The 14304-nt window shown below is 38.4% G+C and overlaps 1 protein-coding gene across 1 annotated transcript in view; it reads left to right on the top strand.

The window, feature by feature from the left end:
• Window positions 1-14304, top strand: part of htt (huntingtin) — a 900697-nt gene that overhangs the window by 294034 nt on the left and 592359 nt on the right. Inside the window, exon 11 of the mRNA XM_067142878.2 lies at window positions 11075-11280. Within this exon, the coding sequence (XP_066998979.2) occupies window positions 11075-11280 (206 nt within the window). The remainder of the gene's footprint in view (window positions 1-11074; window positions 11281-14304) is intronic.

The following is a 14304-nucleotide window of genomic DNA, read 5'->3' as shown; positions in this document are numbered from 1 at the left end:
GGGCGAGTTGGCCATGCGGTTAAAGGCGTGTGGCTATGAGCTTGCATCCAGGAGATAGTGGGTCCAAATTCCACTGTCGGCAGCCCTGAAGATGGTTTTCCGGGGTTTCCCATTTTCACAGCATGCAAATGCTGGGGCTGTATCTTAATTAAGGCCATGGCCGCTTCCTTCCAAATCATAGGCCTTTCCTATTCTATTGTTGCCATAAGACCTATCTGTGTCGGTGCGACGTAAAGCCACTAGCAAAAAAAAAAAAAAAAAGATGTTGTTGTGCTAATGTATATAAGGTTAAGAATGGACAGTCATTTGTAGGATACCATTAATTTGAAGCATGGCCTTCAGAACGATGTTTAGTTTTTTTCTTTGTAGATTGTAGATGTTTGTGGAAGTTTATTTTTGTAAGCGGCAAAATGTATTGGTCTCATCCCATGATGCTTATTGTTGGTGTTTGTTTTGTTTTGTTTTGTTTTATTTTGTTTTGGGAGTAAGTTCTAGTAGTAGTAAAACTTACAGTAAATCTTTTATTGGTGGAGTTGATGTAGTCACAAAGATGCACACAAAATGCTATCACTTGTGCACACTGATTTTATTTACAATTTATTTCTGCGCTACACACACACATCAATAAATCACCATTTTGAACAACTGCCTATCAGGAAGCATAAGGAGACTGCAACCAATGCATGTCAACTACCAACTCAACAAAACCAATTCACATACTTCAAACACTCGCTAGCATGAGTTCAACGCAAGTCTCATCAAAACAACTCCTGTTAAACAATAACTCAACTCCACTATCGAGACTCTCTCTCTTTATATGTTGACTGGCCAGGCTTCTAGAAGGATATTACACAACATATTTTCTCGTACATTCTAGAGTGCCTAATAGCCTAGTTATAATGTAAAGAACTTTCTGCAACTATCTAGTACCAAAGATACGTTATTCATGATATTATAGTGTGTTGCACAATATTGTAGTGGATTATACATCATATATACAGGTAATCGTGTTGTCTTGTTATTTCATGAGCTTCGTTGACCCCTTGTTGGTTTAGGAAATTAGAAACACTATATCAACATTGAAAAACAAGAAGGCAGCAGGCCCGGATGGGATATTTAACGAGCACATCAAAGCAGCCTCAGAAGTTTTAATCCCAGCAATCACGAACATGATGAACTTATGTCTGTATACAGGACAAATCCCGGTGAGCTGGAAAACCTTGAAAATTAGAATGATATACAAGGGAAAAGGAGAGCCACTTGACCCAAACTCGTGTCGGGGAATCACGCTAGAGAACAGCTTTCTCAAAATTCTGACGAATCTTGTGAAGATAAGACTAACAGAGGAAATCAACAAGATCCCAGAGGAACAATTTGGATTCAGGAAAGGCCGAAGCACCCTACGTGCAGTCAAAAACCTCATAGACGACATCGAGGAGGAAATAAGATTCCCAACAGGAAAATTCCACGCAGTATTCGTCGATTTTACAAAAGCATTCGACAATCTCAACAGGACCTTAACATGTGCCAAACTAGAACAGATGGTGGAACAAAACAAGGAAGTAAGCGTCTTGATACACAACATCCTGAGTAAAATCACCATCATAATTTCAGACAACGTAACAACCTCGCAAGAAATTATACAGACAAACGGAGTGTTACAAGGGGACCCCCTTATTCACCTTCTGTTCAACGTAGCCACACATGACGTGGTCCAAGCAATAAGAACTTCCGCTCTGTCCCTCAAGATTTATATATATGCAGACGACATGGCGATGGATTCTCATGATACTAACGAACTCCAGAAAGGAATAAATGCTCTAGGAACATGGGCTGAATACAACGGACTGCAAATAAATGTAGAAAAGACTGTACACATGGTCTTCAGGAAAGGAGGATGCCTATCCGCAAGGGACAAAATTTACCTCAAACATGAACCTCTACAAACTACGAACAGCTTGAAATATCTGGGCGTAATGGTCGAGACAACAGCACACTCATTCAGAATTCACACAACACAACGAGCAGCTGCCGCAACCAAAGCCATCTACGATATCATGTCATTAAGCAAACTTTCCCTGGATACAGCTATAGCCCTCTTTGAAGCCAAAATCGTTCCTATTCTAACATACGGAATAGAGATAACATGGGAAAAGTTAAGCTATAAAGACCTAATACGAATGGAAAAAGTGAAAGCCAGATTCTTGAAAGCAGCCCTCGGAATTTCAAAGTACACCAAGTCAAGACTAGCGTACGAACTCACGAGGGAAACATTTCTAATAGAGGACCTGAGATGGAAATTCAATCTGTCCTGTACAGACAGCTGGAAGAAACTGCGGTTAGAGAGGGAGAAGAAAAAGGAGGAGATATGGCCAGAGTTCTACTCTTCAAAGGCCATGATGAACAGAGCATTGACCGGCACAAACCAGGAGCTGAGACATTTTGTAAATTCCATGGCAGTCCATGGCTACCATCACAAAATCTGTAGGTCGAAGACATACCATGACCCGGACTCAATGTGCATATGTGAACTCTGTGGTAAACATTGTGACCGATATCACGTACTTTCGTGTAAAAATTGTGTGAAATCAATCATAGACCTCTGTATTGATTAATGTATCCTAATATTGCACAACTTGTGCGCAATAAAGTTTATATAATTTATATTACTTGTGAGGTATGACTATGAAGTGTTTACATCCATTTATTATTATTATTATTATTATTATTATTATTATTATTATTATTATTATTATTATTATTATTATTATTATTATTATTATTTCCAAATGTTATTTGGTATAAATCACAATATTATTATTTATGAGGTAATGAATGAAACATCTGCTGTATTTTGAAGTTTCCTAGCGTCACTAATTGGGGGCAAGACGCACGGTGCTCCTACGATTTTATAGGGCACATATTTTATCTAGGTTAGACTACAGCAGGGCAGCATATGAATCAGCAATGCAAAGCATCCTTGTGAAACTGAATAGCATTCACAACAGCAGAGTTCATTTGGCAATGGGAGCATTCTGTACAAGCCCCATTGCTAGCTTGCTCGCTGAATCTAGTATGCTGCCTTTACATATGACGCACCAACAAATATTATTGTCCTGTGCTGCAAATTTACAACAGATGCCACTTCACTCAAGCTATCCTGCATATTCCAAAATGGAAACCGTCGGCTGTACGCTGTTTATCCACGAGCAATGCAGCCAGTTGGTGTATGTTTGGTTAGCAGTCACAGATTGTTTGATGTACCTTCAGTTCCTTGTCTTGTCAGACAACCAAGTAATGTACCTCCGTAGTTAATGCAATGACCTGAAATAATCCTGGATCTGCATACCGGCTCAAAAGAGAACACGGGGTCCCTTCCTATATCGGAAACTCTTCTTGTCAGTTGCCGGCTGGTATCCAGATTCAGCAGTTGTTTACACCGATGGTTTGAGGGCAGAAGCGAAATTAGGCTGTGCGTTCGTTGTCGATAGTAAAAGGTTTCTTTTTCCTCTACTGGAAACCTGTAGTGTGTACACACCAGACCTCTGTGCTATCCTTGAAGCATTGTGGTACGTGTTGTCCAATGAACGCTGGCACTTTCTGCTGTGTACTAACTCCTTGAGCTCACTATAATCTGTTGATGTGTGTTTCCCTCGGTACCCTGTGGTGCAGTGGATCCAGGACCTGCTGGCTGGGTGTTGGGGTGCTAGTACCATAATCACATTCACGTGGCTCCCAGGCCACATGGGTGTAGAGGGAAACAAGTTAGTTTGATAGGGCTGCCAAGGACGCAGTCACATTGCCCTCGTTACCTTACAAGGTTCCAGCTACAGTAAAACCTCGTTAATTCAAAGTCGTTGGGACTCAAAAATTGGACTTTGAATGACACGATTTTGAATTAACCGCCAATTCGAATTCAGAAGTGTCAACCCTTGCCACATTACAAAATATCCTAAGGCCCATTACTGCATGCAGTTAACCTTGATTCACAGTTTAAACCTTTTAAATGCCATGAAAAAAAATTCCAAAATGTATCTAAGAAGGTGCATTTACAGTATTCAAATAATGCACTTGGATAACTCACTGACAAACATAACCTCACTCAACGAAAGAAAGAAAGAAAGAAAGAAAGAAAGAAAGAAAGAAAGAAAAAAAGAAAGAACGATCGAAAAAACAACAACCACGATTCAAAGATGAGAAATCTATCCTGGCTCCCATGTGCAAGAGCTTTATTCATTGGATTACTGTACTGTATGCATTTTAGATGCCTTGTACTTACACAGAATGTACCCGATGCCTTTAAAACATCCTGGCTAATCGAACTTCCCTATGACACCTTGTACGATTTCCTGCCATGACACTTCTCTCGTACTTCAGAAATGTAAACACTTGCCGAGTCACAAAGTACTCTAAGACCCATTTATCCATGCAATCACCTCGATTCACAGTTTAAAACTTTCAAATGCCATGGAAGAAACTATTTCTGAAATTTATCCAACCAGGTGCATTTACAATGTTCAAATAATGCACTTGGATAAATCACTGACAAACATAACCTCATGCAATGAAAGAAAAAAAATCACATAATTCAAAGACGAGGATAAATTATGCTGGATCCCCTGTGCAAATGCATTATTTGTTGGATTACTGTACTGTTTGCATTTTTAGATGCCTTGTACTTGCACGGAAAGTGCCCTACACCCTTAAAACATTGTGGCTTATCGAGCTTTCCTATGACGAGGGGATAAAGTTTCTCGCTTCTGTGTGCATTGCAACACGTACAATGACTCCCACCCTTGTACGATTCTCCGGCTGGCACTTTCTCCTTTAAAACCATAAGACTGTTTGGGCTTGGCATTAAAAGAAAACAATGCAGTTTCATCGGCAAAGACAATATTGTTCGGTGCCTACGAATTGATTATATGAGCCACGCTTTTTTGTCACCTGTCGGCATCGCCAGTGTTCGCGGATTCTGTTTTTCCTCACACTGCCTGCTGCGTGATATTACGGCGTTTCTTAAACGGCAAGCATCATCATCCTCCTCCTCTAGTACTCCTTGTACAAGACTGTGCTCATAGTATTCATACTGTACTATACCAGATCTTCTGCAATACCATTGGCACATCTCAGAGTTTCGATTTCCTCTCCTTGGATTGTGATTCCCTTTCCAAAATCCTTTTTGATTTCCTTTACCACCTGTTCTACATAAACACTGAAAATGGGAGGAGACATTTTGAGTGCGTGGGGAGTTAACTTCACCTCTGAAGAAGTTTCAACATTCATAAATATCACATTTATTTTACAGGAGGGTATTAATGAGTTTTTCTCCATGCATCAGGAATAATGCTGCACTTGAATATGTTATTAAATAGACCTCTTACCCATGTAATGCAATCCTCGACAAGCATTTTCCATTACATAAAATCAGCTTCATGGTCCATATCGCACTTCAATAGATTCACAATTAAGTATTTATTTTCCACCTAGTCGATACAATGATTGCTTAAGCATTACTTTGTCAATTTTATACATTTTTCATCTAAACAGTGTTATGTGGCTGAAGATGTTGATAATATACGAAACATGTACCACTTTTGACCATTAAAAATTGCCTTAAGCAATCATTGTATCGACTAGGTGGAAAATAAATACTTAATTGTGAATCTGAAGCATTTTTCATGTCAAAAACATATCAGATGTAAGGCTTTTCAGGCGTTTGCTCTGTTAACCAGCGTTTTGTCTTAGGTCTGACACATCCCACTCTGATGAGTCTAGTGTCAGACCCTACCCACTGACACTGGGGTGTATATAGGTGAACTTATCAGAAGCCCTTATAAGAGGCACAGTCTGATAACTGCATACAGGAGATAAATCTCCACAATGGAATTATTACCCGCCTAGCAATTCCGAATGGAAAATTCTAATTCCCATGGAGGGAATTAGATATTTTTCACCAATAGAGCATGTCAAAAATCCCTCCATGGGAATTTAGAATTTTCCATTCAGAATTGCTAGGCGGGCAATAATTCCATTGTGGAGATTTATCTCCTGTATGCAGTTATCAGACTGTGCCTCTTGTAAGGGCTATCAGACTGTGCCTCTTATAAGGGCTTCTGATAAGTTCACCTGCATACCTCCCAGCGTCAGTGGGTAGGGTCTGACACATCCCACTCTGATGAGTCTAGTGTCAGACCTAAGATGAAACGCTGGTTAATAGAGCAAACGCCTGAAAAGCCTTACATCTGATACATTTTTGACATGTTCTATTGGTGAAAAATATCTAATTCCCTCCATGGGAATTTAGAATTTTTCATTAAGCATTTTTCATACTTCAGCAGGTATTTGTCTGGGCCCACGCTTTCATTACGTTTCATTGCAGACACTTTTTTGCTGCATTTTCAAGTCAAGGGAATTTGTTCTCCAAATTGTTGAAATGGATGAGTTTATAAAGCAGATGAATATCTGAAAGAACATCAGAAGATAAGAAAGTAGTTTGTTCCAAGAACATATATCATCCAAATCAAGAATCTGTTTTGTCAAGTCAAAAACATGTTGTCCACATCATAGTTAATATCTACATGTCCCAACATCTCAGTTCAGAAATTTTTGCTTCTGTTTGAAGGACTTAGTCAAACCAAGGTTTACGTTCTCTTTTAAAATTTAATATGCCCTTCACATGCAACAAAACACAGTGTTTCTAACATGACGTTCTCTTCATCAAGAAGCGCTAATTTTTAAGAATTTCCTAAGATGTACGGTGTTTTAATATGTTTTTAGCCCCACTCCATCTACAACACCCATTCCTCAACTTCAGTCTGCATGAAAATTGACACCTCCTTTTTTTTTTAAATTGATCTAATGAGTGCATACAATACAAATTACTCATCACCAAATTCTTGTGCAGTCATTTTAAGAACTCCTAAGAAGGGTAAATTATTTTATATTATATATATTTTATTTATATATGTGTTTAATGTGTATTTTATGTACGTCTTTTAGTCTATAAGAGAATGATTATTCTTTAACATGCTCTGTCAGCTGATGATGGTTTGAAACAAGCCAAAACATGTACTGACCCATTGTAACTCTTCGCGAGTATTCATTAGCTTGACCTTAATTAACATTTTCTTGTGGAATTTTATCATCATCATCATCATCATCTTCATCATCTTGAACCAGCTCCAGTTTTCCAGGAAGAAGGAATGAGGGCTCTCCATGTACTTCTGTCCATGTAGATAACTAATAACTGAAAACTGTCAATACTGACCACAATGAAATTTGTAACGATCTGTAGGAGACATTCAAAGTCATACTAGTCAATGACGAGAATTCTGCTGATCTCACCATTTGCTTTATTTGTGAGAGTGGATTAATGAAGAGGTCTTCCTGTTTCTCAGGGACTAATGCTCCCTTTTGATGTATTTGTCTTTTTTGGCTTAATAAAATATTTATTTTATGCTTTATTTCATTGTCAAATTCTTTTGTTTTTATCTTAATTTTTTGTTTCCATTTCATTTTCCAGAAAGGATGATTACCTGGTTGTACTTCCACTTAAAAAACAAAAACAAAAATCACCATCTTTCTGTGGAGCAGAATGGGTGTCTATCTCTGCCAGAGTATTGGTCAGCATCTTGGCTTTTGATCCTTGGTGCTCTGGTTTCGATTCTGAGGGGATTCAGGGGATTTTAATTGAAAATTCACAACCTGTCTCCAGTCATTCAACATGGTCAGGATTGGAATGAATGAAGCCCCAATTTAGCAGTGAGGATAGGAATTGTGGCAACTGCTGAAGCCTTGTCACACTCCTCTGGGGCCATGATTAATGACTGAAAGGTGAAATGAAATCATATTGGTGAGTGTTGTTGGTCATGAAAGATGACAGGGAAAACCGGAGTACCTGGAGAAAAACATGTCCTGCCTCCACTTTGTTCACCACAAATCTCACATGAAGTGACCGGGATTTGAACCATGGAACCCGGCGGTGAGAGGCTGACACACTGCCACCTGAGTCATGGAGGCTCTAAGGATTTTAATTGTAATGATTGATCCCTTGTCTCAGAGACTCGGTGTTTGTGCTGTTCCCAATATTCCTACAACTCATACACCACACACAACACTATCCTTCACCACATTAACACACTGTTTCCTATGTTTGGAAGACTACCACCCACCCACCCTCACTCACTCACTCACTTGAAAGGACTGATGTAGGCTAGCAATAGCCTCATGAAATTACAGTAGTAGTCTGCTATAGCGAGTACGGCATGTAACAAGAACCCCATTATATCAGTTTTTGTCATTCCCTTCAAAATTCCTTTATTAAACTGTGTATTACCCTTATCACTGATGCATCCTTTATTACGAGTGATTAAGCATGGACGATTTTTTTCTGTTAACGATATTTATCCATCCAGCGATTATATTGCATGCAATCAATCATCTTCGGTATCATTTCCTTGCTATGTCCTATAGCAAGCTCTCTCGTTGATATTCGTAGGCGATGTTGGAGTCAATTAGTAATACCATCGACTGCTGTTCTGTAAAGAAAAATGGAAATGAAAGAGGAGAACATGTTTTCATAATAAATGCGTAAATAACTTGTCCAATAGCAGTTAACTCATTAAAACTAAAGGCTGAAGTAAACAATCACTTAATTTCAATGCTAAATACTGCATTGAAGTAAGAATGGCATACACCTCAAAATATGGCGGTGTGCAACATTGATTTCAAAGGTTAGCTTGTATTTTCTTGCATCTTGTTAAATATATACTGGCGCTTGAAATATGTTTTCATAATACATATAGGTTAAGTTAGGTTAGATGATGCTCAAGATATTTTCTGCCATTGGATAATTTATTTTAGAAGAGAGGGCATTCATAAAGGTCATATCATCAAACTGATAAGAGTTCCTAAATGAGGAGGTAGAGGGTGCTATGATAACACAGAAAATGAGGGGAGATTTCCATTTACCGGATTTCTTCATTGCCGTGGTCGCAATGCTACACATAAACAAGAAGTCAAAACATACAGAAACAAATACAAAGTGACCACCTTTTGTATTCTGGTGTCTTGTGTGAGACACGAGGACACTGGGCTTAGGACTGCGTAAAGATTTGCAGCATAGCTGAGTGAATTGAAAAGTTAAAAGTAGCCAACCAATGCTTCTTGTGTTTCAGTAGAGTTCACAGTATAAAATTCTGCTCTGAAGAAGAGTAAGAGGTCATGTACTAAATGCAAAATGTTTCATCACAAACCAGTGACTGGAAGAAAGGATGAATGTAATGTTCTACCAGCTGTTGCTGTAGATTGACACATTACGTTCTGGAATATGTCAAGGGGAAGAAGCATGAGTCCAGCAAGTATACTACGCGTTTCGTACTGCCATAAGTTTCATTCTGATCATGTCTCTGTCTTTCACAAGCTACATGGAAACAGTTTTTAGAATGTTTGTGTGTAAATGTTAAGAAATGATACACTGGATTTTTCAGGTATCTTTTTTTACTGAAGAAGGAGTGTTTACAAATGATGGTAAAGTAACCTTAGAAACATGCGCTGTTGGAACGTCAGTGTGCATGGAGTGTACATGTGTGGTTAGAAGCATGTTTCACAGTTGTGTCACTGAATATCAACAAGTATGTCACCTTCCTAATACATTAACTTCCACTGATGTTAAAAAAAAAAATGCTATTTGTTCGGGGCATTGACCTATAAGAGATCTTTTGCCCCTACTTGCACCATATGATATGAACCTGTGTGTAATTGGAGTTGCGGAAGTGTAGAGTGTTGAATGTGAGGAGAAGAACATTAAGGACGATACAAACACCCAGTCCCCAGGCCAGGGATATTCATAATTTACAATTAAAAACCCCTGACCCAGCCGGGATTCGAACTCGGGGCTGCTGGGTGACAGGCGGACGTGTTAACCCCTACACCGCGGGGCTGGACTCCACTGATGTTAGAGAAGATTCCATTGCAGACAAGGAGGAACATGTGGTATCAGCATGATGATGAGTGCTCTGCTCATACCTAGAGCGAGAAGTAGTACAGACTGTCTTGACCAGATGCTTCCAGATCTATGGATTACGTGAAGAGACTGTGTAAGCTGGCTGATCCATTACACCAGTTTGACATCCCTCGATAGTTTCTGTTAGATAGCTAAAAGATGTCTGCAAGACCATACTAACTATACTGGAAGACATGAAATGCTGAATAGAAGTTTTTTTTTTTTTCTTCTTATTGGCTTTACGTCACACCGACACAATGAATAGAAGTATCCTGTACTAACATTCCTTCTGAAATACTGCATCATATGCAGCAGTCTCTGTGTGCAAAGACTGGAAGTTTGTTTTATAGCTAATGACCGTCATTTTGGACAAAATAGGCATTATCAAAGACTTATTCTACTCCACCACCTCTGTGTTCCATGGTTGTCAGTCTAGTCCATTTTGTGTAATAATCACCCTATTTAAACAGTTGTAGTTTTCCTCTCATGAAGTATGGGTTTTAATCATCTCCAATGATTTTTTTTTTCAAATTGTAATATTATGGTTATTAGTGTTTCTGTAAAATTCAGGATCCTTGTGATCATAAACAGTATGTATGGTGATGTTCTGTTCATGTTCTTATGCAAAAAGAGTATATGTACAGTATGTAGATATATAGCCTAAGTTGGCACAAGTTTCTTTGTAGTAATGGTTAAAATGGAGGTGACAACACTTGAAAATTCAAAGTACTAGGGTCTTTCAGAAAATGGTGTTTTGATTCTCTAAACTTCTATACTTTTATTATCTTAGTGTCAGTAGACATTGCTTTATTTAAGAAACAAAAACTTTGTGTTGGGAATCCACTTTCTGATCATTATTGGAGGTTCTTTATAGGCTACATTTGCAAGTTCTTGTGTTTTGTGAAAACTGAGCATTATTTGCACATCTCAGTTCAGAAATATTCCTGAAGGTAATGATAAAAGAAAGCTATATTGTATGAAAATGAATGCAATACTTATTTCTCATTATGTTGGTTATGATGTTTTCAATTCTCTATCAATGTAAAAGTGTGATTGTTAAATTATTTGCAGGTATGGTCCGTTGCCAGCCCATGTCTGATCTCTTGTTGTTTGCTGACCATGTTGATCCACAGTTGCGAGGTATTACAAGCACAGTTATAGGAAGTCTCATTAAGTCTGTATTGCTGCAGAATGGGGGAGGATTTAAACAGTGGCTTGAACGGGAGAAATGCAAACCAGGATTTGAGTTGGGAGAGCTGGTGTCTCTCCTTCTGCAGGTATGTTTTATTGCAACAACCAGTTTAATTTCATTCATATGACTGAGCAGCAGTCTTGTTATTCATGTTTTAAAATGAGACCTTAAAGAATGATGTAAACAGAACAGTAGATAATTGTAGAAAGCACATCAAGAAGAAACTTAGAGCCTGCAAGAGCTGCTCTTATATTTCGAGGTCTGTTGAAAATATAACAACTTTGAAAATAATTCTTTAGGGGACTTATATGCAGCTTATACTTTTGTTTCCCAGTGCCATTTTCATTTATGGAAGCTGTCCTGGAGGGCAATTTGTGGAATCATGTGGAGTGCCACCTGCAATTTCAGTCTGATCTCTTCATTTGACTGAAATTACCATTCTTTTAGGGTGAGTTTCAGTTTGGGGAGTAGAAAATAGTCTGCCGTGTCAAGATCAGGTAAGTAGGGTGGATAGGGATGCACAGTTGTCTTTGTGTTGCCAACATTACCTGGGTATTAATGTAAGGAAGGATCTTCATTGGGGTAATATTAACAAGGTTGTAAATGAAACTTGCATATCTCTTCATATGGTTATGAGGGTATATAGGGGATGTAGTAACCATGTAAAAAGAGGGTGTATAAGTTACTGGTATGATCCCAATTAGAGTATAGTTCGAGTGTATAGAACCCTCACATGGATTATATGGTTTGAAAACTGAAAAAAAAACAAAGGGTACAAGTGAGTGGTGTTCCTGCTTGTATTTAGATATATGGAGAATTGCTCCACATACTCAACACACCCACAAACTTAGAGCTGCTAGGCAATAACTAATTTTTTCAGAAATGCATGGCAAATGGCTAATTTTACAAGTTATAATTACTTACGAAGGATATCACTATACAGTGCCTCTTCCTGGAAACCACTAAGACTTTGCATTTACATGGCATTTTTAATTTTTTGTTATTTTTTGAACAGGCCTCATTATTTTTCATAGTAGATTTTCATAATAAGTTGTTAAATAAATACAATATTGTCTGAATATGTTTGTGCTAAAACATGAACAACAATTGAAATTTGTTAAGATGCTTGCTAATATTAACATAATAAGATACTTGCTGGGAATCTTTAAATGATACAACCACATATTCATTGCTGCCTCCTTCCCTCACTATCTGCTTCATATCTCAATTTACGTTGATCTTGTAGTAGTTGTGTAGTCTATCTCTGCTTGAAAATTGCTTGTATGAAGATAATTTTCTCCTTACATGCGTGCATTGTAATTTACATTTTTTTCTTTTTTCCAATCCAACCTTTCACCTTTTTACCACTATTATAAGCAATGTTGTGATTTGGAACAAATTGACTGTAACAGTACTTTCAGATATTGGGTAAAATAAGAAGGAACAAGATAAGAAATGAAACCATACAAAACACGCACAAACAGTAATTTACATCACTTTTCATTAGACTTTTCATTAGAGTCCCTTGTTGGATGTGCTTGTGAACGGTTGACTGTTGAGAGAACTCTTGCATTATTGTAGTGATAAAGTAGTTAAAACCTATTGAAATTGTTTAATTTTGTGTGTGTGTGTGTGTGTGTGTGTGTGTGATCCATTTAGTGCTATTTATATATCGGTGTTTAGTGCTTGTTGGTAGAAATTGGGAGTAGTGATATTTATTTGAATTTTATAATGAATAATTCAGTTGGTGTTTGGTAGATTACATTTTCTAGGTTAAGTAGGCTAGCTAGGTGAACCTTGTTTCAAATTCAGGTTTAGGAAATACTTTAGGTAATAATATTAACTTAATTTTTTTTTTTAAATATCTTTAGATTTGTTGGTATAATACTTACAAAGGCAGATTATCATAAGGAGTTGTAACTTCCGCCGCAACGTTTCCGGTATTTCGTATAGATATCCGTTCAAACTATCACAATGGTAATAATTTATTCAATAACACGATACACCTTTGATAATAATTTAATAATTTATTCAATAACATGATACGCCTTTGATTTAAAAAGAAGTTAAAGAGAATACATGGTAATTTCACTGGATAATTACGGTACTTAACAGTTTTTGTGTATCCTTTCGGTATTCAGTAATTAACAGCAGTTTTTATAGAAGGGGGAACAGACAGCCAGTCAGAGGGACAACTAGCGACATCTGTTAGCTCAACCCATGAAACTACAAAGAGTAGCAGCCTGAACCTGAAACCTAACACCCAATCAGGACAACTAGTGACATCTTTTGATTCAGTGCATGAAACTACAAGGAGTAGCAGCCTGAGCCTGACACCTAGCACCCAATCAGGACAACTAGCGACATCTGTTGGCTGAACGGATGAAACTACAAGGAGTAGCAGCATGATCCTGACACCTAGTGGGAAAAGCCAGTACGAAGCAGACAGTTGACCAGAGGAACAGTTAGAGAAACCTACTGACCCAACTCAAGACACTTCAAGCGGCAGCAATCCCAACCTGACACCTAATGGGGAAAATCGGTTTGAAGAAGACAGATGACCGAATAGACAGCCAACAACATCTGTTGGACCAACATGGGAAACTGCAACTAGCAGCAACCTAAATTGGGCACCTAGCGGGGAGAACCAATACAGAGAGGACGGCAGGAAGGCAGTCACCCAACAAGGACAGATAGTGACATCTACAGACTCAGCGCACGAAACCACAAGCAAAAATAATACAAACCCGACATCTAACGGGGAAATACAATACAGAGAAGATAGCCGCAAGAAATCAAGCGAGTTGGCCGTGCGCGTAGAGGCGCACGGCTGTGAGGTTGCATCCGGGAGACAGTAGGTTCGAATCCCACTGTCGGCAGTCCTGAAGATGGTTTTCCGTGGTTTCCCATTTTCACACCAGGCAAATGCTGGGGCTGTACCTTAATTAAGGCCACGGCCGCTTCCTTCCAACTCCGAGGCCTTTCCTATCCCATCGTCGCTATAAGACCTATCTGTGTCGGTGCGATGTAAAGCCCCTAGCAAAAAAAAAAAAAAAAAAAAAAAAAAAAAAAAAAAAAAAAAAAAAAAAAAAATCAAGCGACAACGTGC

This window comes from Anabrus simplex, chromosome 3 (genome assembly GCF_040414725.1).
Source record: "Anabrus simplex isolate iqAnaSimp1 chromosome 3, ASM4041472v1, whole genome shotgun sequence".
NCBI classification, from domain to species: Eukaryota; Metazoa; Arthropoda; class Insecta; order Orthoptera; family Tettigoniidae; genus Anabrus; species Anabrus simplex.
The sequence above is the reverse complement of the archived record's forward strand: the minus strand, read 5'-3'. Positions and strand labels throughout refer to the sequence as shown.